Genomic DNA, 25,747 nt, shown 5'->3' with positions numbered 1-25,747 from the left:
TCCACTCTGGAGGTTCTAGGGGGAGGCCCAAGTCCCTTCTGGAAGCTTCTTCGTTATTTTCCCAGGAATGTCCGGTTTCTGGAACAAGGTTTCAAGCAGGCAGCAGGTTGGCTAGATGTGTCAGGCATGGATCAGCCCTTGGCTGGGCTCTACCCAGAGAGAGGGAGTGAGACAATGATTATAAGACCTGCAGGCCACAGGTTAGGATGATGGACATAGGCTCTTATTGGCTCAAGTATCTGGAAGAGTAAAGCATCAGTGAGCTCTACAGTTGACTGTCCCTAAACCCTCATCCCACTCACCCAGTCTCCTCCCCAGCTTCCTGGGTAGCCACGTCACCAGCGTCCCTTCAGTTCTAGGTCTACCTGCCCCTCTCCCTTCCCAGCCCACCCTTAAATAAGCAGACTGTCATGCCCAGGTATAGGTCCCCTCCACAGCCCACCTGTGGGCTCTGAGACCCTCTGCCCCTGCACTTCAGCCCTATCCCTCATGCTTACCTAGCTCAGTGCACATTTGAAAACCTGAAAGGCGTCCTCTCACAGATGGAGGGAAGAGAAGTTGTACATTCCTCCTGCTGCACTTCCAGCCTCTTATAGGACCATGTAGCTTTTTGTAACTTGGTACATTTTTGGCCTTGGCCATGGACCCTAAAGAGTAGTAAAGTAGAAGTAGAATATGTTCTGGACTGTTCCTAGCCCATTTTCTCTTTTCTCTCCTTGCCCCGTGTACAATCTGACCCAAGTACTAAATCCCCTTCCCTGCTTAAGGCCACATCTGGGCATGATTTAGGGAAAGATGTCTGGACTCCAACTAGAAGAGGCTTGAGGACCAGTGGAGAGAAAGATCACCTGAGGTTTTAAAGATGAAAACTCCAGTTAGGTAACATAAGGAGGTGGCCACCCTCTTTCAGGGTCCCTGGGATTAATCCTCAAAGTCACCCCACTGCTCTCTTGCTCACTTCCCTGAGAGAGCCCTAGTGACCCAAGGGGGCCCTATTAAGAAAGTACAACCTCAGTTTGGGTAGCCTAGACAAGATATGGGAAGGAAGTTGAAATGCCGGCGTTCATCAACTGGGAAGCTGATAGGTAGCATAGGTCCCAACCTAGTAGTTTTTTTTTTTTTTTTTAAGTAGGTGCCAGGGACTTCTAGATATGGAGGATAAATTAGAAAATAAAATTGGCCTAAGGAATTATTAATCAAATAGAGGAACCAAATAGGCAATTACAATATTAATTTATGGAACAGTTTTGAGAACAGCATATGGGGAGGCAATCTCAACACTGTGTCTTTATGAGGGGATTATGGAGTTGAAAATGCCCAAAAGTCCTAACAAACTCACTCAAGGAATCGTGTATCTTCAGACCACTTCTGCTCCTTATGAACAAGGAGGTCAATCCAATGTGGCTCCTTTAAAACATCAAGCAGATGTGAACGGATGACTTCAGGAATCTGGGGAGACTCAGATCAGAGTTGGGTGAAGAGTGATGAGAAATATAGAAGAAAATAAACACCCTAGGAGGCCTCTGTGCTTTGGCAAGAGGGCCATGCCCTTCTTTGGTGCACAACAGCTTGTCAGTGACTTATCCCTGCATCCTGCAAGTCCACCCTGCAGATGTAGGCTCCTTGTTTAGCTTGCCTCCCAGCTAAGGACTTCTGCCAGCCTCTGGAGGGGTGTCATTCTGTGATCTGTTCTCTGTCCCAAAGAGCCATTCTCTGCACTACAGCCCACCAGGTATGGGACCTCTGCCTGGTAGTTCACAGGCAACCTGCTAAGCCACTTGGGAAGCTGACCAGCAAGCTGAGACACAGATTAAAGTTGTGATGGTTCATGAGTTTCAGCTTTCATGACTTCTCTGTTCAAATAGTAGGGGCCACCTGGAGAACTGTGCTGAGAAGATGCAGAGGCTATTTCCAAGCTCAGTGGTAAAGAGCATCAGTGTCTACCATGGGAAAAGGAATGCATTCCCTGCCACATGTGCACTGCCATTCCTGACTTGATGATGTATGTCCCCTCACCCAACAGTACCCTCCACAGTCTGTGGATAAGGCTATGCTTACTGAATAATAATAATTTCGACTGAAGATGGCCAGCTTGGAGGACAGAGATTCACAATGATCTTTGCTCTCCTGCCAACTTTTCAAAGTAGATGAGAAGTAAAAACAGCTTTGCGAGGCATGTATCCATCCCACTGGACAGCAGGTGTCTAAAAAGCAGAAAGCATGTGATAGCAGCGACACTCGGGATTAGAGTGATTACTCAGCAACTTGGTTTCTGACCATATTACTTCAGGTCTGATCTCACTCAGCACCTTCATGGACTTCCAGTCCTTGATCTTTGTGATTTTTCTTTCTTTTGACTCCCCTGGAAATACCATAGCTGTGTATACTTAGTGAAAAAAGGCTTCAACATTCAACAACTTTCCTTCTTAACAATCTGAGAGGTTTGCTTTAATAGAGCTGGTGTTCCCATCCCCAATTTCTGAACTATTGCTATCCATACAGACATTTTGGCTAACATCACCTGGGTCCCCATACCAGTTCACTGGGCCTCTCATTCATCTCCTCTACTCCCTAGAGCTCCCACTGTACATCCAAGACTCTCCCCCTCCCTCAGCACTGGCCCCCTTCTCACCACTCTTCCACAAGCAGATGACCTTGGGTTCTGTCTTGTGGAAACTGTGACCTCTCCATTCCCCTCTCCACCTCAACATTTGTTCTTCTCTTCTTGGCTATCCATAAGAAATAAACATTTTCAGCTCAGTTCCCATAGCTCAGTGAGTAGGGCACCGGTCACATACACCGAAGGTGGCAGATTCGAGCCCAGCCTGAGCCTGCTAAATAATAATAACTGCAACCAAAAAATAGACGGGTGTGGTGGCACCTATAGTCCCAGCTACTCAGGAGGCTGAGGGAAGAGAATTGCCTAAGCCCAGGAGTTGGAGGTAGCTGTGAGCTGTGACGCCACAGCACTCTACCAAGGGTGACATAGTGAGACTCTGTCTCAAAAAAAAAAAAAAAAAGAAAGAAAGAAACATCTTCTTTCTTTGACATGCACACCCCAGTCTGTGCTCCTGATGCCACACCGCTTCTCTCCATCACTTTGTTCCATCAGTCCTACCTCTGTCACTCAAAAATCATTCCCTCCCTGCTGGCTCCTCTCTTCTCTCAACATTTTCTTATGTCCCCACCCAACTACCCTCTTGAGCTACTGTCCTGTAGCAATGTTAAGGAACAAAGAGAAGGAAAGGTGGCCAAACTGAAGAGGGTGAGGTGAAAAGTGGCATGCTAACTGGCAAGGAAGAAGCCATATTAGGGATTTTTTACTTTTACATGTATCTTATGAGGAAGAGAAAGTCAATGTAGGCTCTTACATAGAGCAATTGTGTTCCTTAGCTTTACTTTATTCCAAGTGCCTGGGCACAGTGCTGGAACATATATATTCTACAACTGTTTATGTCATTAATTAACTGGAATGATCTAAATTGGGATGATACGATCCACTTTTTGGTTGTTTTTTTTTTTTTCTTGTGAGACAGAGTCTCACTTTGTCACCCTCAGTAGAGTGCCATGGTGTCACAGCTCACAGCAACCTCAAACTCTTGGGCTTCAGCGATTCTCTTGCTCAGCCTCCCTAGTAGCTGGAACTACAGGTGCCCGCCACAATGCCCAGCTTATTTATTTATTTTTTTAATGGGCCTGGGCAGGTTGGAACCCACCAGTCCTGGTGCACATGACCAGTACCTTAACCACTGAGCTACAGGCACCCTTTTTAAAGGATTACGCTGGCTCAAATATGAACAATGTACTCTGGATGGGGGTGGGAGGTAAGAAAAACATTCAGAAAGCTGTTACAGTTATCCTTGCAAAAGATGGGGATGGGCAAAAATATAAATGGATATATAGTCTTGGCAATGGGAAGTTAACCCATCAACTTCCCATCACCAAGTGGGAGATGAGACATCTGCCAGAAGTGAGGGGGAAAGAAGTGGGGGGCAAAGTTATTATGGAGAGCAATATTCTGTTGGGGGAGAGCGGTGGCAGCCCCACTACCAGGCAGTGCTGAGAGATTAGTTTCAGTGGCACTAAACAGAGTGAGTACACGGTTTGTTATACTTTGGTGCAGGCCTGGGCAAAGTGAGCAGCTAGATTCATCCAGAGTTGAGATTTTGCCTGTCAGGTGGTCCAGAAAGACAATGGAACAAAGAAGCAAGTGGTTGAAGTGATGGACTCTGAACCCACGATAAGTAGAGAGAGAAGTCAGAACAGGCTAATGGGAAGGCAGGAGATGGGAAAGCCAGCATGTTGGAGGACTCAGTGAGGTCAGAGTGGTGTGTGTAAGCATGGAGGGGTGGTAGGCAACTGGGATCAGAGTGGAAGTCTGAAACTGTCTTTTCAGCAGAGGAGCAGGTTGGGATGCCAAGGATGGGGATACAGGTATGGGAATGGGTGGTCATGGAACTGAGGGTCACAGAAAATAAGAAGGTAAGAAACTCGAGATGGGAGGGGGATATCTGCACCTAATCTTGCTGTCTTAAGTCTGGAGGAACATCCAGATGTCCCCTGAGCTAGACAGAGCCTAACCCCCCTAGCAGTCCATTAACACGCCAGTCCCCAAGCCCTGGTGTCCTGCCTACACCCTCAGCCTGCTTTGGCACAGTCTTGCCCCTTTTATGTGTCCCTTCCCCCATCTCCACCTATTGGCAGGGCTCCTGCTTGCAAAATGAATGAACATTGCATCCTCGTTTCCTAAACCACAACCCCCCATCCGCTTCATTGTGAGCGCTGAGAACTACCTTGCCCCACCACCAGACTGCACCTTATGCCAGTCAGGAATTCTGAACCTTTTGGAGTATCTCAGATGTAGTGAGAATTAACTACAGCTGAGCCCAGATCCTGTCTTTAGAAAACTGTGCAATAGGGCGGCGCCTGTGGCTCAGTCAGTAGGGCGCCGGCCCCATATACTGAGGGTGGCGGGTTCAAACCCGGCCCCGGCCAAACTGCAATCAAAAAATAGCCAGGCCTTGTGGCGGGCGCCTGTAGTCCCAGCTGCTCTGGAGGCTGAGGCAAGAGAATCGCTTAAGCCCAGGAGTTGGAGGTTGCTGTGAGCTGTGTGAGGCCACGGCACTCTACCGAGGGCCATAAAGTGAGACTCTGTCTCTACAAAAAAAAAAAAAAGAAAACTGTACAATAAACCAACTTCACATTCCAATTAAGAGGGTTCCCAGATCCTTGCCACTGATGTCAACCAGATAAAATCTGAGTTTGCCACACTGCTTTGGACAGTGTGACTTTGGACTGGGGCTGCCACCGCTCTCCCCCCACAGAATCAGCCTGGGAGCTGGGTGAGCCTCTCAGTCCAGTGTGTGGCTTGGCCCTCCTCCCTGTTGCTGAGGCTGCACAACTCATGGCAGCCACCACTCTGGTTCACTGCTCCCTTCCTGAGCAACACACTGGGCCCTGCCACTAGTGTCTCCCGGCTTCAGTCCATCCCTCACCCTCTTCCCAGAGGAGATACCTGGTGAGGAGCATGTGAGGAAGGACCTCAGTGCGTCCTGCATGCTGCTCATCTTCTGCTCCAAGGTGCTCCTGTGTGCCTTCTCACTTTGCAAGATCCCATTTGTCCTCTCCCTGTCTGACAGACAGGCCTGCAGCTGCCCTTCAGCAGCCTGGTGAGCCTTCTGCTGGGCCTGTAGAGCTTCCTGACTCTGTTCCAGCTCTCTCCTGGACCCCTGCAGCTCCTCTTCCCTCTGCCCCAGCCGAGTTATCTTTAGGTGGAGCTGCTGCCTCAGGCTGCTGTTAGTGGCTTCTAGAACCCCATTCATCTGCTGGAGCTGCTGAGACGCCTGCAGATCTGTTTGGCCATAAAGAGAGTTTTGGAGGGCTTCTCCAGCTGTGCCCTGCTGTCCTGGGACTGCAAGGTAGCCCTTTTTCTTCTTCATGCAACCTTTTGCGTAACAGGCCAAAATACAACCATCCAAAGCTTAACAGACCTGGCTGGACACCAGATCAAAAGCTAAGGATGCAGTGACTATGGGCTGAGGAAGGGCAGCTTTGGGAAGAGGAGGGAAGAAAGTTGTTTGGTGTAAGTGGGAAATGGGGCAGCCATACTCACAATGCACGCCCAGGCAGGTGGCGGCCACTCCCAACAGCAGGCAGGTGAGGAGCAGGCCAAGCAGGAGGTACTGCCAGCAGGCTGCCTGGCCTTGGGGGAGGAGGAAAGAAAGCATAGACCAGGGGATGGGTAGGTGGGAGGGATCCCCGGGGAAAGCTCCCTGAGAGGCACAGCGGTGCAGAGCTGAGGGGCAGCATGGGGGGGGTGAGGGTGCTTCCGAATCAGAGCTGGGGGTTGTTACAGGTAAGGATGTTAGGAGGGCACTACCTGGGAGCAGAGTGAACTAAATCCCAGAAGGGGAGGAGGAAGCATGAGAATTGGGACAGCCGAAGGGCAGATGTGACCAGGGTGGCATGATCTGTGGGGGAAGGAGGAAGGGGCAGGGCAGCGACCACACGGTACTCACAGAGCAGAAGCCGCCGGGCAGCGGGTGACTTCAGGGAGCGCCAGGCCGCCGCTGGCTGCTCCGCCTTGACCCCTGCGAAGGGAGCGTCCAGTTCCAAGACGGGAAGCCCCGGGTAAAGCCCCTTCTCCATCCCAGCCCGCCGCGAGGAACCTCCAGTTTGCCCCACGCTGCCCTCTGCAGGTGCCCGGGACACCCGCCACTCTCCGGGGCTCCTCTCCCCGACCCTCTCAGCCCGGTCCTGGGCCTGTCTTTTCCCGGGTCTCCCTTCCACGTTTCCTCGGATCTCACCTCCTTCCAGGGCTGCCCCATCCCTCCCCGCCGTCACCGCCCCCATCTCCACGTTGCCCAGGGAACCCTCTACCCCTCCACTCCCGTTTATCCCGTTTTCCTTCTACTCTAAGAACCGCGGAGACACCGCCCCCTACCAGCATGTGTACCCAGGCTCTCTAGACCTGCTCTGTCCGCTAGTCCAGAGGAAGCCAAGCCCGAGGGGCCCCCTGAGACTGGGGACACTTGCACGTTCTCATAGGTGAGTTCCCCGTCTTCGTCAGCCTCTGGATCTGGAGAGGAGAGAAAAAAAAGAGGGACCAAGGTGGAAGTCCGGAAGGGGCCATGAGGAGGACCTAGGGGACAACCAGGGCTGCCCTTACCCGGAACCTGTCCCGGCCGGCTGGAGACGCTCTTCTTCAGGGGAGCCTTCACAAACCGCAGGTCTGCGTAGGTGATGGTGTCGGCCATGGTCTTGAGTCCCTCTTCCTGGTCACCTCTCCCTATCAGCCAGGGCCAGGCCTCCCTTGCACTCTCCCCTCTGTTCCTTCACACTCTTAGGTTCTGTGTTCCCTCTGTGACTGCAGGGCTTAGCACTTTGCCCTCTGACTTCCAGTCACAAAAGAGGAAGATGTGAGCAAGCCTCAGACAGATGGGCTCAGTGAAGCAGAAGGCATCCCTGGGCTCTGGTCAGATGGGCAGGGGAGAGGACACTAAGGTAGGGACGGGGTCTGTCCCTGGGTCTTTCCCATGTACTCTTTATGCACCCTAGGTGCCCACTGGCAATGCTGGGCTCCCAACCTCTGCTTCCTGGTTATGTCCTCCAAGGACCTGCCCTTGGTCCTGACTACCCTGGCTGCTGGGCCTTATCATGTGTAGCCCAAGTGACTGCAGATATCTCCCGGCTTGAGGGTGAGGCTCCAAGCTCCCCATCAGACTGGGGCTCCTCATCCTCCTACGGTTTCCAGGAGTTGTGGGTCCCCAGAAAAACATCCCTCAGTTGGTGATGTGCAAATGGAGCTTAGGTCCCCTTTGAACTTAGAGGCTGTTAGGGGGGACCTGACGCCCCTCCTGCGGGTCAAGATCTCACACACAGGGAGTTTCTCTCTCAAAAGCCCTGCTGGGAAATGCAGCAGCTCTTTGGAGGGTGCATGTGACCTGGGACCAAATTGTTTCTCTTCCACAAATACTCCCCAGATCCTTCTTGACAGCCTTTTCCTGCCCTCCTGAACACTTATTTATCCTACTGACTACGCCTATGGCCCGTGAGCCCCTTTCTCTTTCCATCCTGACCCTGCTAGCCCTGTGGCTTCCCCTGTGTCCCTGCATCCTAGTGGAATCCAGAGCGCAGGGCCCTGGTGGCAGAGGCTGCAGAACTGGGGATGCTGGTGAGGAATACCAGTCCACAGGTCACAGCTATGTACCTCTGGAAAAGCCTGAAGCAGCACTGAACCCCTGCCCCCCACATCCTTGGAGGGACCAGGAGCTCGTGAGCCAGGCAGTTACGCAGCAATTAAAAAGGGCTACAGCCTCCTGGGCAAGGACAAGCAGAGCCAGATGCTGAGCCAGATGCTTGAGACTATAGGCGCCAGCCACACGCTCAGCTGCAGACTCCGGGTCAGCCAAGGTTTGGGGGATTTTTTTTGTTTGTTTGTTTGTTTGTTTTGTTTTGAGACAGAGTCTCACTACATCACCCTTGGGAGAGTGCTGTGGCATCATAGCTCACAGCAACCTCAAACTCCTGGGCTTAAGCAATTCTCTTGCCTCAGCCTCCCAAGTAGCTGGGATTACAGGTGCCCACCACAACGCCCAACTGTTTTTTGTTGTAGTTGTCATAGTTGTTTAGCTGGACCTGGTGGGGTTCAAACCCACCAACTTTGGTGTATGTGGCTGGTACTGTAACCACTGTGCTACAGGTGCCAAGCCCGCCAAGGTTTTGATATTTTCTTGGTTTACTTTTGGTTTTCCTCTTACTTTCCTAGTAAAGTTCTTCCTTTAAAAAGCCCCATTGCCAGGCCGGGCTCATACCTGTAATCATAGCACTCTGAGAGGCTAAGGCAGGTGGATTGCCTGAACCAGAGCAAGAGCTCGTCTCTCAAAAAAACAGCCAGCAGTGGGCAGCTCCTGTGGCTCCATGGGATAGGGCGCTGGTCCCATATGCCAGAGATGGTGGGTTCAAACCCAGCCCTGGCCAAAAACCACCAAAACAAATAAAAGAACAAAAAAAAAAAAAAAAACAGCCAGCGTTGTGGCAGGCGCCTGTAGTCCCAGCTACTCAGGAGGCTGAGGCAGGAGAATTGCTTGATCCCAAGCGTTTGAGGTTGCTGTGAGCTATGACGCCAGAGCACTCTAGGAAGGGCAACAAAGTGAAACTGTCTCAAAGAAGGAAAAAAAGCCCCATTGCCAGCCAGAGGCCTGGTAGCTCACGCCTATAATCTTAGAACTCTGGGAGGCCAAGGTGAGTGGATTGTATGCAGGAGTTTGAGACCAGCGTGAGCAAGAGCGAGACCCCGTCTCTAAAAATAGCTGAGTGTTGTGGCTGGCGCCTATAGTCCCAACCACTTGGGAGGCTGAGACAAGAGGAACTCGAGCCCAGGAATTTGAGGTTGCTGTGGGCTATGACACCATGGCACTCTACCTAGGGTGACATAGTGAGACTTTACAAGAAAGAAGGAAGGAAGGAAGGAAAGAAAGAAGAGAGAAAAGAAAGAAAAGAAAGAGAAAAAGCCCCATTGCTCCTTTACATGTGCCCCTGGAGGAAAAACAGGGGATCCACAGGCCACAGGTCCTCACAAGAGGTAAAGATGGACCAGAGCAGGAACAAGAGGAGGGGACTGCTGAGCACTGGTGCCCAGAGATGCTCCCAAATGTTCTTTTACCAGGATGTGACCCCTAATCGAACCCAGAAGGGCCTACATCTGGGGATGGGAAGGAGCCGCAACAAGGCAAGGTATGGAGGTGGGGAAAACCTACCCCGCAGGGTGACATCTGCCCCCTCAGAGCCCCTTCTTGCAGCTGTGAGGAGGAAAAAGGAAGAGGTAGAGGTCCTCACCACGCACTAACAGCTTGTGTGACTGGTCACGCATGGTGGGCACCGCAGAGGGCCCTGGGACTCTGCCCCACAGCATGGCCCAGCCTGCCCCAAAGAAAGTGGCCACTGAGGCAAGACAAGACCTTTGTCACCTGAAGAAGGTGTCTGTGGAGAGGCAGGTGTACGTGGGGGTGGGGGGCACACGTCCCAGGACTCTGCAGTCTGTGAGGGTGTCTGTGAGGTGAGCAGCTATGTCAAAGTTGGCCTAGAGGATGACGCTTTCTATGGCTGAAAGGTGCCTGTGGTCACTGTTATCTTTTTCCATGGCAGAGAATGATGGGTCCTTTTCAGAAAAGGTCACTTTCCTCAAAGGTCATGGCAAGAGATTCTACAAGTATTTCCTTTTTAAGGCTCACTGTTTCCTAAAGTGTCCCTACAGCTGTTAACGGTCCCTGCTTGATTAAAGTTTCCAACAACCCAGTCCCCTCCCCCAGGCACCCTTTCAAGTTCTCCCCCAGACACAGACAGTGGGTGGTATGTGTTGGTGACTCCCTGGGGGCCTCAGGCCGTGGGAGTGAGTGGGAGCATTTAGAGCAGCTGGTGGCAGCTGGTGAGGACAGTCATGGTACTTGTAACTGTGGTATATGGGGAGAGGGAAGCCTGTGAGTAAATCAATTGCAGGAACATTTATAGGAGTTTCATAAATGGTATATACTGTCTCAGTTTTTCAAACCAGTACACAGGTAAACATTTTACCTGGATGCCAGGTAAAATGCCAAAACCAGGCTTCCAGTATGCACTCAAAAAAAGCAATCCATGGGCATGCTGCCCAACTTGACTCTTGAAAAGGCTAAAGAAGAGGGCACCCACATGGAACTGGGATGAGCTAAAGCACACACTCCAGTTGCCTTGGATTTCTTAAGCAGGGTTGGCCTATAGCTTTCTCCTCGTTAGCTTTTTTTGGTGGTGGGTGCCTATCTCTTTATGGCATCTGCAGTCCTTTCCATCTTAGACTATCTTGTAGCCTTCTTTTGTGCCTAGGGTAGGAGAGTGAGATCCTTCCTCTTCCCCATGTGTGTCACATGGGGCCCTTGCATTTTTGACACTGCCTTTCAAGGCTGGACATCAGAGAAGATGCCAGTAACTCCAAGCTTCACCTCTACTGCCCAAATATCAAGAACACTAGGCTTTTTAAGAGCTGAGGGGGTCAGTACTATGCATTTCAGCTTTTCCAGGACCATAATATGGTCATCTGATATCCTAGAGGACAAACACCAAAGCCAACTTCTTGTCTGCTCCTTACCTCTCCAGTGCTTATTACAGGGAATGGTCATTAAAGCAGACAGGAGGGAGCCCAACTGTGGGGGCATGGACAGGGAAAAGAAAAGGGGCCCATCTGTACCAACTCTGGTGAAGTCCAGCCAACATCAGGAAGTCAGAGAAGTCTCCTACCCTGTTTCCCCGAAAATAAGACAGTGTCTTATATTAAGGTGTGCTCCCAAAGATGCGCTAGGTCTTATTTTCAGGGGATGTCTTATCTTTCCTGTGAGTAGGTCTTATTTTCGGAGGATGTCTTATTTTCAGGGAAACAGGGTAAGACTCTCAGTCAGGTTACTCCTGTCTTTATTACTTTAATCCATTAGCCTCCCCAAAATGTTTACATGCAAATCTCCAGAACCTCTGAATATGTTACTTTACCTAACAAAATAAAGATGTGACTAAGCCCCTTTAGGAGGGGAAACCACCCTATTTTATATAGGAAGACCCAATCTAATCATCCTGGACAAGGAGAACTCTTTTCATCATGGGAAGAAAGAGATTCAATGTGGGAAGAATCACAGGTTGAGAAGCCACTCTAAAAGCTGGAAGAGGCAAGGGAGCAGATACTCCCTGTGAGCCTCCAGAAAGGAACCTCGCCCTGCCAATAGCTTGATTTTTCATCCTGGAAAACCTGTATCAGGCGTCTAACCTCCAGAACTATGAGATAACAAATATGTGTTGTTTAAGTCACCAGTTATGTGGTAATTTATTAGAATAGCAATAGATTAGTTTCTTGAACTGTGAAGGAAGTATGGTGTAATAGAAGAACATGATACTGGGCAGGGCAGGTTGGCTCCCACCTACAATCCTAGCCCTCTGGGAGGCCGAGACGGGAGGATCACTTGAGCTCAGGAGTTTGATACCAGCCTGAGCATCTCTAAAAATAGCCAGGTGTTATAGCAGGGGCCTGTAGTTCCAGCTACTCGGGAGGCTGAGGCAAGAGAATTGCTTAAGCCCAAGAGTTTGGGGTTCCTGTGAGCTATGATGCCACAGCACTCTACCAAGGCTGACAAAGTAAGACTCTGTCTCAAAAAAAAAAAGAAAAGAAGAACATGATACTATGGATAAAGAGGCCAGCCTTGCCATAGCGTGTGACTTTGGACAAGTCACAATTTCCATCTGTAAAATACAAGATAGTCAGCCTATGTCCTGTGGCCCACATGCAGATTATTTGAGAACTGTTGCTTATCTGTGATGTCAGATATCATGAAAAGTATGTAGGGACCTTTTCTTTTGCTCATCAGCTTTTGTTAGTGTTTGTGTATTTATTGTGTGGTCCAAGACAACTCTTATTTTTCCAATGTGCAGCAGAGTAGAAGAAAGGTTGGACCCCCCTGGTGGATGGTATCTGGCTTCAACCAAGTGTGTAATTGCTGCAGACACAGTAAGTGTGAACTGAAGCAGAGGCCTCTTTAAATGTCTGTGGCAATGGCTTCAGGCTCAGGAGGAAGAAATATGAAACATCTGATAACACCAGAGATTTGTAGCTCTTTGATCAACTAAAGCAAAAGAGTGTGGACAGGTCTCTAGTGACTTGTCCCAGACCCCTCCTTGGTACTTTCTCAAATGGTGACACAGAAATGGTGTATGTTCATATACATATATGCTGAAAGCATGGGGCTGACAAGAAAAGCAAATATATCATAAGGCAAACTTAACATTCAAACATTGCATCAGGGCAAAATGATGGCTCTAAGCCACAGAATTAAATGCCATAAAGGTAATAAAAGCGGGCATTTATTGGAAAGTGAAATTTGGCATAGGGTGGAGGGCATCCTGGATTAACAATAGCTAAGGTACAGAAGTTTGAGGGGTGAGGCAACTATCAGGCATTTTGCACTTGAAGGGATATTCAAGAACCCACCCCACTTACTCTACAGATTAGGAAACTGGTCTCCATGGGCTGTAAATTCATCAGGAACTAACCAAATGACTAGCTGGGAGCTGGTGGTGAAACTATAGGTCCTTTACCAAATCTGTAAAACATCATGCCAGCCACACCTGTAGACCTTTTTAAGGGGCAAATCTCTGCTGATCAGGCAATCCTAGGCCCTAGAAATTGTGTTTTGTGACCCCCCCCCCAACCCCTCTGACCTCAGCTGATTGGAATAAGCAAGTGGGCAACTGCCTGAAGGCTGGTCAGTCCAGAGACAAGCCAGTGGCTTAGAAATCAGGATGACGTGAGCTTATCAAATGTTTATTCTCAGGAATTTCTTTTTTCTTTTCTTTCTTTTTCTTTTTAGAGACAGAGTCTCATTTTGTCCCCCTCGGTAGAGAGCTGTGACATCATAGCTCACAGCAACCTCCAGTTCTTGGGCTTAGGCAATGCTCTTACCTCAGCCTCCCAAGTAGTTGGGACTACAGGCGCCCACCACAACGCCTGGCTATTTTTTTGTTGCAGTTTGGCCGGGGCTGGGTTTGACTGCGCCACCCTTGGTATATGGGGCCGGCGCCCTACTCACTGAGCCACAGGTACCTCCCTTATTGCCCTTTCTTGTGTTTTGCAGAGAATTGTATTTTTTTTTTCTTTGCAAATTGAAGATTTGTAGCAACCCTGCATCTGGCAAGTCTATTGGCATCATTTTTCCAACAGCTTGTGCTTATTTCATGTCTCTGTGTTACATTTTGGTAATTCTCACATTATTTCAAACTTTCCCTTTTTTTTGAGAGTCTCACTTTATCACCCTCAGTAGAGTGCTGTGGTGTCATAGGTCACAGCAACCTCAAACTCTTGAGCACAAGGGATCTTCCTGTCTCAGCCCCTGAGTAGCTAGGACTACAGTCACCTGCTACAATGCCTGGTTATTTTTAGAGATAGGTTCTTGCTCTGGCTCAGGCTGGTCTCAGACTGCTGAGCTCAAGCAATCCACCCACCTTGACCTCCCAGAGTGCTAGGATTACAAGCGTGAGCCACTGCACCTGGTTCAAACTTTCTTCTTATTATTATATCTATTACGGAGATCTATGATTAGTGATGTTTGTTCACTGATTATTGTTGTAATTGTTTTGGGGCACCATGAACCATACCTATGTGAGACAGTGAACTTAATCAATAAAAGTCTATGTGTTCTGACTGCCCCAATGACCATGGCTAGCTAGACATGGACAGTCACCCACATCTCTCCCTTTCCTCAGACCTCCCTATTCCCTAAGACTCAATAATATTATAATTAGGCCAATTAATAACTCTACAGCGGCCTCTAAGTGTTCAAGTGAAAGAAGAGTCCCACATTTCTCACTTGAAATCCAAAGCTAGAAATGTTTAAGCGTGGAAGCATGGAAGGCACGTTGAATGCTTAGATAGGCCAAAAGTTAGGCCTCCTATGCCACTCAGCCAAGTTGTGAATGCAAAGGAAAAGTTCCTGAAGGTAATTAAAAATTTTACTCCAGGCTCAGCGCCAGTAGCTCAAGCAGCTAAGGCACCAGCCAAATACACCAGGTTGGTGGGTTCGAATCCAGCCTGGGCCGCCAAACAGCAATGACAACTACAACCAAAAATATAGCCGGGCATTGTGGTGGGCGCCTATAGTCCCAGCTACTTAGGAGGCTGAAGCAAGAGGATCGCTTAAGCCCTGGAGTTGGAGGTTGCTGTGACCTGTGATGCCACAGCACTCTACCAAGGGCGACAGCTTGAGGCTCTGTCTTAAAATAAATAAATAAATAAAAATAAAAATAAGGCAGTGCCTGTGGCTCAAGGTGTAGGGCACCAGCCCCATATGCCAGGGGTGGCGGGTTCAAGCCCAGCCCTGGCCAAAACTGCAAAAAAAAAAAAAAAAAAAATTTAAATTAAAAAATAAAAATAAAAATTTTACTCCAGTGAAGATATGAATGATAAGAAAGCAAAACAACTTTATTGCTGATATAGAGAAAGTTTGAATGGTCTGGAGGAATCAAACCAGTAACTGCATTACTTTAAAAGCCAAAGCTTAATCTAGAGCAAGGCTCTAACTCTCTTCAATTCTAGGAAAGCTAAGAGAGGTGATGCAGAGAGGTGAGGAAGCTGCAGAAGAAAAGTTTGAAGCTAGCAGTGGTTGGTTCCTGAAGTTTAATAAAAGAAGCCATCTTTATAATGTAAAAGTACAAGGTTTGCACTAAGTGTTGAGGTAGAAGCTATAACAAGTTATCCAGAAGATCTGGCTAAGATCATCAATGGTAATTTTCATACGATAAAATTGACCAGTTTTCTTTGAGACAGAGTCTCACTATGTTGCCCCCGGTAGAGTGTTGTGGCATCACTGCTCATAGCAACCTCAAGCTCCTGGGCTTAAGCAATTCTCTTGCCTCAGCTTCCGAAGCAGCTGGAACCACAGGCTCCCGCCATAGCGGCTGGCCACTTCTTTGTTGCAGTTGTCATTGTCGGTTAGCTAGCCTGGGCCAGGCTCAAATCCCTCAGCCTTGGTGCACGTGGCCAGTGTCATAACCACTGTGCTATGGGCACTGAGCCTAAAATTGACCAGTTTTAAGTGTACAATCCCATGGGTTTTCACAAATGTATTCAGCTGTGTAGCCACCACCATAGTCAAGATATGGAACCCTATAACCCCCCTCCCAAATTCCCTTTTCAAGCAGTCTCTTCCCACCTCCCCCAACCTGTAACTTAAATTCCCCTTGTTTTGTATTATCTAATAATTTGGGTTTCTTTCTTTCTTTTTTTTTTTTTTTCAGTTTTTGGCCGGGGCTGGGTTTGAACCCAGCACCTCTGGTATATGGGGCCGGCGCCCTACACTTTTGAGCCACAGGCGCCGCCCTTCTAATAATTTGGAACTAATTGATGGGCACAGAGAGAACTAAAATTTCTTGGAAATCAAGAAAGGGGGAGAGGAAAGAGAGAAGGGATAAAAACCTACCCAACAGGTATAATGAACACTATTTGGGGGTTGGGCACACATATGGCCCCGACTAAAGCATTGTAAAGCTATCCATGTAACAAAAACATTTGTAACCCCTAAATATTTTGAAAGAAAAAAGAAAATAATATATATATTGATATCAGTACAGATGCTCCTTAAGATGGGGTTATGTTTTGATAAACCCTTCATAAGCCAAAAATATTGTAAGTTGAAAATGTATTTAGTACTTTGATAGAGCCATCATAAAGTTGAAAAATCACAGGGAACTGTCATAAAGTCAGGGACCATCTATTTATAGACTCTGCTTTCTTTTCATTTTAATTTTTTTAAATTATTTTTCTTGAAACAGAGGCTCACTGTGTCGCCCTAGGTAGAGTGCCATGGCATCATACCTCACAGCAACGTCAGACTCTTAGGCTTGAGTAATACTATTACCTCAGCCTTCTGAGTAGCTGGGACTACAGACGCCCACCACAACACATAGCTAATTTTTCTTTTTCTTTTCTTTTCTTTTTTTTTTTTTTTTTTGTAGAGATGGGGTCTCACTCTGGCCCAGGCTGGTCTCTTGAGCTCAAGCAATTCACCCACCTCAGCCTCCCTGAGTGCTAGGATTACTTTTGTTTTGTTTTGTTTTGTTTTTTAATTTGCCTGGTATTTGTTTTCCCAATCTTTATTTTAAAACTTTATCACTTTGCTTTAAGTGTGTTTCTCTTGGCGGCGCCTGTAGCTCAGTCAGCAAGGGCACCGGCCACATACACCTACACCTAGGGTGGTGGGTTCGAACCCGGCCTGGGTCTGCTGAGCAACAATGACAACTGCAACCAAAAAATAGCCAGGCATTGTGGCGGGCACCTGTAGTCCCAGCTACTTGGGAGGTGAAGGCAGGAGAATCACTTGAACCCAGGAGTTGGAGGTTGCTGTTAGCTGTGATGCCACAGCACTGTACCCAGGGCGACGGCTTGAGACTCTGTCTCAAAAAAAAAAAGTGTGTTTCTCTTAAGTATTGCGTACCTAAATTTGATTTATAACAAAGTTAGGCAGTCTTTAACTGGAAGATTTCAGTGTTCTTATATTTACTGTAAAGAGTGATGTATTTGACTTTATTATTTCCACCTTGTTTAAAATTGTTAACATTGTTGTTAACTCTTCTTTTCTGTGTCTTTGTTGGAGTGAATGAATTGCTATTCATTCTCTTTTTCTCTTGTTAACTTAAAGTTTGCCATTCTATTAATAGTTACCATCCCTGTCCCTGCTCTCAGATAGACACATGTGACTCGTAGTATAATGAAAACAGAATAGCAACTATTTCCATAATACTTCCTCCCCACCCCAATAAAACGCAATCTTTAAATTACCTTCACTGTCCTTCCTTCCTCCCCTTTTTCCTGCTCCAGCCCCCTTAGACTTCAGGAACACTTTTACCTTCCCCTTATCCCCACCACCTGACTCCAGAGTTTTATTGGATAAATGAATCTTTATTAGAATTTTCTTACAGTGTGTTCCATCTGCTTCAAGAGTCCTTATTTAGCATTCATATCGCACAGTATAAATAGGTGTGGTTTGTTGCTCTCCACTGCTCTCTTGCCTCTTCATCTCCTGTCTTGAAGTCTGTTTCACTGGAGTCTCTTCTCAAAAGTATTTTGAGATGAGACTCTTGATAACGTCTGCAAATCTTCAAATATCTTCCTTGCCTATCTGGCTGGGTCTGGGTTGCAGGCATTTTTTTCATTAATTTTGAAATTCAGTTCAATTTTGCTATCTTTTAACTTCCAGGGTTGCAGATGAGAAGAAAAAAAAAAACTTCCTTTCTTCCTGAAAGTAAGATATTGCCGATATCCTTAGAGTTCTGAAATTTTTCTTTTTTGCAGTTTTTGGCCAGGGCTGGGTTTGAATCCACCACCTCCGGCATATGGGGCCAGTGCCCTACTCCTTTGAGCCACAGGCGTTGCCCCATGAAATTTTTTACCTATCTGACTATCTTTTCCTATCAATCCATTCTGGATCTTAAGTCTGTCTTCAACTCAGAGAAATTGCATCTATTATTTAATTACAAGCTCTCCTTTCCTGTTCCTTTTTCTCTTGGAACCCACAGCATCTGCAGGTTAGGTCTCCCGGGTCTAGTCTTCCAGCTTTCACCACACGATTTGCATCTCTGTATTTTTATGTTTCGAGATATTTCTTCTATTTAGCTGTCTAAACTCCTTTGGGTTTCAGCAATGATTATAATCTCCTTTATGTGTGGAAATGTTTAGTTCTGAGATCACATTTTCTAGTTCAAGGAAATCTTTTGTGTTTGAGCTTCAAACATATCTCCTCATATCTCCTCTAAGCTCTCATTTTTTTGTTGGAGATTCTTCACTCTCTGCTAGCAAATCTCCCTGACCTGCTTTCTTCCTGAAGGTCCTTGTTCTTGACTCTGAAGTTGTCTTCCAGAGCTTATCCACAAGGAACTCACTCCGCCTGGAAACCAGTAGCATTGCATATAGTTGGGAGTCCAGAACAGGTGTGGACAGAGGACCTCACTAGGGCTGTCATTTGCCCAGAATTCCCCTGCTCAGAGTGGTCTTAAGTATTATTGACAAATACTATACAATGATAATCACCCAAGGGCAAAAACAGAAACTACTAAAAAAAGCTATTGCCCCTGGGAAGAATGGGAGTAGGAATGGGGAAAGGGGAAGACAGCCTTATTATTTCCATTTATACTAGAATTTCTCAACCTCAGCACTATAAACTTTTGGGCAAGAAACTCCTTGTGGATAACTGACCTGTGTGTTGGGGGATGTTTAGCAGCATCCCTGACCTCTTCCCACTAGCACCCCCTCCCCAGCTGTGACAACTGAAAATGTTTCCAGACACGCCCCCAAGTGTCCCCTGGGAGGCAAATTCACCCCCAGTTGAGAACCACTGTTGTGTACCCTTTAGTTCTATTTGACTTTTGTTAATCATGTGCATACACTATTTCTAAAATTAAACACCAACTACGGTCATAAGACTGAGGAGGAAATATGAAGCTGTTGTGAGGAAGCAGAAAAATGAAGTAGGGAATATACAATAAAAGACAGGGAAGCAAGTTAGCAAAGTGGGAAGAAATTTGGACATAAAAAAGCAGAGATAGAGAGTGTATTGGAGTGACAGATACTCTGGAGGAGCAGGATCGTGAAGACCCATAGACTCTGTCACCGAGGCCCCCAACACTGCAAAGATCCAGTAACAGTCTTCAGTCCAGTCATACTATAGCCGCTGTTCTGGGATTCCCATTTCATTAGGCCTCCTAATTGCCCCAGTTGTCCTTACAATAAACACCCCCTTTCTCAGTGTCTATTCCTTACAAACACATGTCTGGTAGACTTAGGGCCCAATCAAAAAGATGCTCCCCTGTCCCCATGTGCTGCCTATACTATATTCGCTTCTTATAAGGCATCATAGTTTTAAGGATCAAGCAAAACAACAGGATTGATAAGTACGCTGAAAATAAGCTCTGCAAAAGAATTATAGGAAGAACTTTAGGAAGCTTTTCCTACAAAGGAAAAAAACAAAATACCTAGGGGCCATTCGTAAGGGCTGACTCCCAATTCCTCCAGGATTTTCACATTCCAGAGGGTGAAAACTGATTGTATAGCTTGGGGCAGAACTGGTAAGAAAAGTAACACAGAGGCAGACTTTGGTTCCAAATGAAAAAAAGTTTTATCAAGGAGATTGGGGCTCAGCGCCTGTGGCTCAAGCGGCTAAGGCACCAGCCACATACACCTGAGCTGGCAGGTAGCTTGAGGCTCTGTCTCAAAAATAAATAAATAAATAAAAAAGAAGAAAGATTGGAAAAAGTACTTGGTAAGGTAGCAAGGTCCCCAACTCTGGAAATATTCAAGAAGAGACTCATAGGGTGATTCTTGCAATGAGTCAAAGTTGAATCAGATCCTTTCAGCTATATAATTCTAGAAATGTATAAGCTAGGTAAGAGGCCAGGTTAACCCACACATTAAATATCTCAGAGCCAAATGATATGACAGTACATTTAAGTCAGAGGAGGGTGGCTCAGAGAGGAATTGAGTAATAAGTGAAGATATCTGAGGTTCAGCATTTTCAGCTGGCCTTGGTCTTCTGGTCTTTCCCCACAGAATTAGTCCGAACTCATGGTTGCAAGAGATAGAAAGCCTAGTTTTGACTTAAGCAAAAAGGGAATTTATTAGCTTACATAACCAAAACTAATCAGAAGGCAAAACTAGCACTGGGCATGGCTGGATCCAAGATTTCAAATGAAGTCATTAAGACTTGGTCTCTCCAACCCACAAATGGGAAAATACTTGCAAACTACCCATCTGACAGGGGATTATTAACTAGAATATGTAAGGTGTTCCAACAACTCAGTAGGGAAAAAATCAAATAATCTGATTTTAAAATGAACAAAGGATCTGAACAGACATTTCTCAAAAGAAGACAAATGGCCAACAGGTACATGAAAAAAATGCTCAACATCATTAGCCATCAGAAAAATGCAAATCAAAACTAAAGTGAGATGTCACCTCTTCTCCAGTTAAAATGGCTTTTATAAAAAAGATATGAGTAGGGTGGCGCCTGTGGCTCAGTGAGTAGGGCGCCGGCCCCATATACCAAGGGTGGTGGGTTCAAACCCAGCCCCGGCCAAACTGCAACAAAAAAATAGCCGGGTGTTGTGGCGGGCGCCTGTAGTCCCAGCTGCTCGGGAGGCTGAGGGAAGAGAATCGCGTAAGCCCAAGAGTTAGAGGTTGCTGTGAGCTGTGTGACACCACGGCACTCTACCCAAGGGCGGTACAGTGAGACTCTGTCTCTACAAAAAAAAAAAAGAAAGATATGAGTAATGTTGGCAAGGATGCAGATAAAGGCAGGGCTCTGTAAATTGTTCATTGGAATGTAAATTATTGCAACAATTATAGAAAACAGTATGGAGGTTCCTCAATAAACTAAAAATAGAACTATCATATGCCCCAGCAATCCTACTGCTTGGCATATATCCAAAGGAGGGGAATTCAATATATCGAAAAGATACCTGCACTCCCATGTTTATTGCAGCACTATTTACAATAGCCAAGATTTGGGATCAATCTAAGTTTCCATGAACAAATGAATGGATAAAGAAATTGTGGTACATATACACAATGGAATATTATAAAATCGTGAAAAAGAATAAAATTCTGCCATTTCCAGCAACATGGCTAGAGAACATTAAGTGAAATAAGCCAAGCACAGAAAGACAAATCTCACACGTTCTCCCTCATATGTGGGAGCTAAACATTAAAAACAATCTCTTGGAGACAGAAGAGTGATGGTTACAGAGGCTGTGAAGGGTAGTGGGAATGAAGGGATAAAGTGGGGATGGTTAATGGGTGCAAATTAGTTAGATCATTAGATAGAATGAACAGTATTTGATAGCACACAGATTGATATAATCAACAGTAAGTTAGGGGTATGCTTTAAAATAACTAAAAGAGCAGTATTGGAATCTTCCTAACACAGAGAAATGTAAAATACCTGAGGTGATGGATATGCCAATTACCCTGATTTGATTAACTTACATTATATGTCAGCATCAAAACATTGCAGGCACTCTTTAAAGATATACAACTATTATGTACCCATAATAATTGAAAAATTAAAAAAAAATTAACTTGGGCAGTGCTTGTGGCTCAAAGGAGTAGGGCGCCGGCCCCATATGATGCGGGTGGGGGGTTCAAACCCAGCCCTGGTCAAAAACTGCAAAAAAAAATTTTTAAAAAGACATGATCTCCTTGGTCTCCTTCCACGTCCCAGTTTTTTTGCCTCCTGTGGCCAAAACCAGCTCCGAAGTTTAAACCCATTTTTGTTAGACTGCAAAACAAAGCCAGTGATGGTTGTCTCCTGAGGCTCCGCCAACCTAAAAGTAGTATTGGGCAGTGCCTGTGGCTCAGTGAGTAGGGCACTGGCCCCATATACCCAGGGTGGCAGGTTCAAACCTGGCCCCGGCCAAACTGCAACAACAACAACAACAAAAATAGCCGGTGTTGTGGCAGGCACCTGTAATCCCAGCTACTTGGTAGGCGGAGGCAAGAGAATCACCTAAGCCCAAGAGCTGAAGGTTGCTGTGAGCTGTGATGCCATGGCACTCTACCGAGGGCTACAAACTGAGACTGTCTCAAAAAAAAAAAAAAGAAAAAGAAAATCCTGTCATTGAACCTTTGCTCCTCAGGCTGTTTCTTTTCAGATCTTAAGTTTATTCCCATGGACTAGCTGGGATCTCAGGAAGAGGGAGAAAGCTGGGACCCCAAAGGACACTGATGGCTCCCTCTAAGTGTCCCGCCCTGGGAATTTACCTAGGACAGGGAGCTGGCTGGAATTGTACACCAGTGAGGCAAAAGAGTCCACTAAGAAAAAGCACCCGGAGTTACGGAAGGACAGAGAAATAACAGGTATTGGTAGGTTAAACTGACCAGAGAAAAGTGTGGCTAGGGTACCCTCAGAGGTGTTCCAGGAAGATCTGGCTGCCGCAACATAAGTTCCTAGATTCAGGGATCAATTAGAAAACTGCAGGGCGGCGCCTGTGGCTCAGTCGGTAAGGCGCCGGCCGCATATACCGAGGGTGGCAGGTTCAAACCCGGCCCCGGCCAAATTGCAACCAAAAAATAGCCGGGCGTTGTGGCGGGCGCCAGTGGTCCCAGCTACTCGGGAGGCTGAGGCAAGAGAATCGCTTAAGCCCAGGAGTTGGAGGTTGCTGTGAGCTGTGTAAGGCCACGGCACTCTACCGAGGGCCATAAAGTGAGACTGTGTCTCTAAAAAAAAAGAAAGAAAGCTGCCACAGTCCTAGTGTCCAGTGTTGAGGGCCTGGGCCGAGCATTGATGTCCGTGAAGGAGACAAGGTGACAAGGTAAGAAAAACTGAACCGAGAGATAGAGAGAGATAAGGCAGCGCATTGGGGCTTTGGGGACTGGAAGGAAACAAAGTTCAAATTATACCTTGCTACAGTCACACATTAAAAACAAAGTCAGGCTTGGCGCCTGTGGCTCAAGCGGCTAAGGCGCCAGCCACATACACCTGAGCTGTCCGGTTCGAATCCAGCCCGGGCCACCAAACAACAATGACGGCTGCAACCAAAAAAATAGCCAGGCGTTGTGGCGGGTGCCTGTAGTCCCAGCTACTCGGGAGGCTGAGGTAGGAGAATCGCTTGAGCCCAGGAGTTGGAGGTTGCTGTGAGCTGTGATGCCACAGTACTCTACCCAGGGCGACAGCTTGAAGCTCTGTCTCAAAAAAAAAAAACAAAAAAACGTTTAACAGAAGCTCAATTTGCAACAAACCAAGAGAGTCAGCTACACTTTGAGAATTTGGGGGGCGTTAGGTCCTGGGCTCTGGGGCGGCCCGGAGCCGCCGGGACTACAACTCCCGGGATGCCTCGGACCAGCAGCATTACGCCGGCGCAAAGGCAACTGTGATTCTGAGTCTCGCCGGGCGGGGGTGCTAGGGGTTCAGTCCTGAGTGGACAGAGGCAGCGAGTGCCGCGGGTAACTGCTGGCCGGGAGAGTGGTTTGGGGCTCCTGGGTTGGAAGCGTTTGAGTCCTTGACCCTGATTCCCGGCTCGTACCAATGCGTTGATAGAGTCCTAACCCCCGCCTCTTGCAGAGTAGACCTGTCACGTCCTCCTGGCGCGGACACACGGAGTCATCTTCAGAAGCATAGCCTCACTCAGAACCCCACATCCCGCTGCCGGTGGTTGTCCGCATCCGGTGTCCGCCCCCAGAGCCACCCTCCCTCCCACGCAGCCCCAGCTGTGTTTCCTTAGCCGCGATCTGAGCGTCTCCTGGGCTGGGGTTTTCAGAGGTCCAAGACCACTAGGGCATGTGTTTTCTGGGGGTGTCGGGTCACCTTCTCATTGACCTCACCTGGCCGCAATGAGGTGTATGGTTCCCTCGTTTATGATTTTCTCTGGCGCTCCAGGCGAGAAGGAGAGAAACTTGGAAGTGAAAGCTTCAGCTTCCCCTTTCTTCTGCCCATCAACCCTCAAAAAGTTTGTCAGGCCGGACCAGCCTCTACAGAGGCCCTAGGGAGACAAGACCTAGACCTCGTTGAAATTCGCTTTCTCCAGAGGGAGGGATAGATCACAGATAGCTACAGGGAAGGAGGGTCAAGAAGTGGGGGAGGCGACGAGGGAGAGGCCCCCAGTGGAGTGCAAGCACTAAGGAGAGAGAGAGAGATTGAGATTGCCAGGAGGGGTGGAGGTATTTCAGGCTTTAACCAGAAAGATGGAAGATGTGATGGATGAGGCCTTTTTCTTTAACCTTCTAAACATCTTCTTTTTAATCCATTTCCTCCTCTCCATCTTCAATGCCATTATCATTTTCTCTCCTTAGATTTTGCAACAGCTCCCAAAAGGCACTGTCTGACTCCAGTCTCCAGGCCTCCAGATTAGCACAGCAGACAGCAGAGCTGGAGCCCGTGTCTGACTGTGTTCATCTCTGGCTCAATAACCTTCAGTGACCCAAACTCCTTCCCATGGATTACAGGCCTAGCGTGATCTGGATTCGGTCCACCACTCCAGTCTCATCTTGCCATTTCTTTTTTTTTCTTTTTCTTTTCTTTCTTTCTTTTTTTTTTTTCTTGAGACAGAGTTTCACTATGTCCTAGGCAGAGTGCTGTGGTGTCACAGCTCACAGCAACCTCAAACTCTAGTACTCAAGCGATTCTCTTGCCTCAGCCTCCCTAGTAGCTGGGACTACAGGCGCCCTCCACAACACCCGGGTATTTCTTTGTTGTAGTTGTCCTTGTTGTTTGGCAGGCCTGGGCTGGGTTCGAACCTGCCAGTTCTGGTGTATGCGGCTGGCGGTGCGGGCAGCATCTTGCCATTTCTGCCTAACCCTACCCTATCATAACCCTTCAGCCATGCTGAATGCATTTCTGTCACCTCATCTAAAGAAGCCTCACCTTTGCTTTGTCGTTCCTTCTGCCTGGAACATTTCTGTCCTTCACTTCTCCTAGCAAACTCCTATTACATGCCGTGTCTATCCTCACAAGTCACTGTACCTATGAGCTCCTATAGAAGACCCTATATTTTTCTCATTTTAGTAATACTTAGCATTATTGAGCACCCATTGTCTTCCAAGTGCTCTACATATAGCAATTCATTTAAGCCTCACAGCAGCCTTTTTTTTTTTTTTTTAAATAGACATCATTGGCTGGCTGTGATGGCATACCCCTATAATCCTAGCACTCTGGGAAGCCATGATGGGAGGATTCCTTGCATTCAGAAGTTCAAGACCAGCCTGAGCAAGAGTGAGATGCTGTCTCTTCAAAAAAAAAAATAGAAAAATTAGCCAAGTGGTTGTGGCAGACGCCTGTAGTCCCAGCCATGCAGGAGGCTGAGGCAGGAGGATTGCTTGAGCCCAGGAGTTTGAGGTTATTGTGATCAAGGGTGAAACCAGGACACTCTGGGCAGGGACAACAGAGTGAGACTCTGTCTCAAAGACTAATAATAAAAAAATGAAATAAGCATCATTAATTTCCTCCCTATCTTAAAATTCAGAAACAAGGCCCAGTAGCTTAAGAACACACAGCTGGTAAGTAGCAGATGTGGAATTTCAACTCAGGCAATCTAGTTCCTAAGCCCACAGTTCTACCCTCTGTGCTGCCTGCCCATGGCAGCCTGCTAGGTGGTGTAGGAGGCTGGGGTTAAGAATTAAGCAAGTGATGGATGGAGGCAAGGCTGATTGGATGGGGATTAAAATGGAAGTGGAGACAAGCAAAGCTGTTGCCAGGACTGT

The 25,747-nt window shown here is 47.4% G+C and overlaps 1 protein-coding gene across 9 annotated transcripts; it reads right to left on the bottom strand.

Annotated features, from left to right (window-relative positions):
* Positions 1-12: 12 nt before the first annotated feature.
* On the bottom strand, positions 13-7,372 carry CD72 (CD72 molecule). 9 transcript variants are annotated; one of them, XM_053569417.1, is made up of 9 exons: positions 7,169-7,372; positions 6,956-7,078; positions 6,519-6,590; positions 6,113-6,202; positions 5,516-5,851; positions 2,059-2,204; positions 1,340-1,458; positions 498-647; positions 13-149 (listed from the first exon to the last, which is right to left on the bottom strand). In XM_053569417.1, the coding sequence occupies exons 1-8, from the start codon at positions 7,254-7,256 to the stop codon at positions 503-505; spliced, it is 1,119 nt and encodes a 372-aa protein (XP_053425392.1). In that variant the 5' UTR covers positions 7,257-7,372; the 3' UTR covers positions 13-149; positions 498-502. The 9 variants fall into 9 exon arrangements, 7 of the variants coding, with proteins under 7 accessions (XP_053425392.1, XP_053425400.1, XP_053425351.1 ...); XM_053569425.1 differs by having other exon boundaries at positions 6,971-7,078; XM_053569376.1 differs by having other exon boundaries at positions 6,956-7,372.
* Positions 7,373-25,747: the final 18,375 nt, after the last annotated feature.

Source organism: Nycticebus coucang, chromosome 2 (genome assembly GCF_027406575.1).
Source record: "Nycticebus coucang isolate mNycCou1 chromosome 2, mNycCou1.pri, whole genome shotgun sequence".
In the NCBI taxonomy this organism is placed as follows: domain Eukaryota; kingdom Metazoa; phylum Chordata; class Mammalia; order Primates; family Lorisidae; genus Nycticebus; species Nycticebus coucang.
Note: the sequence above shows the minus strand (reverse complement) of the source record. Positions and strands in the feature narration are given on the sequence as shown.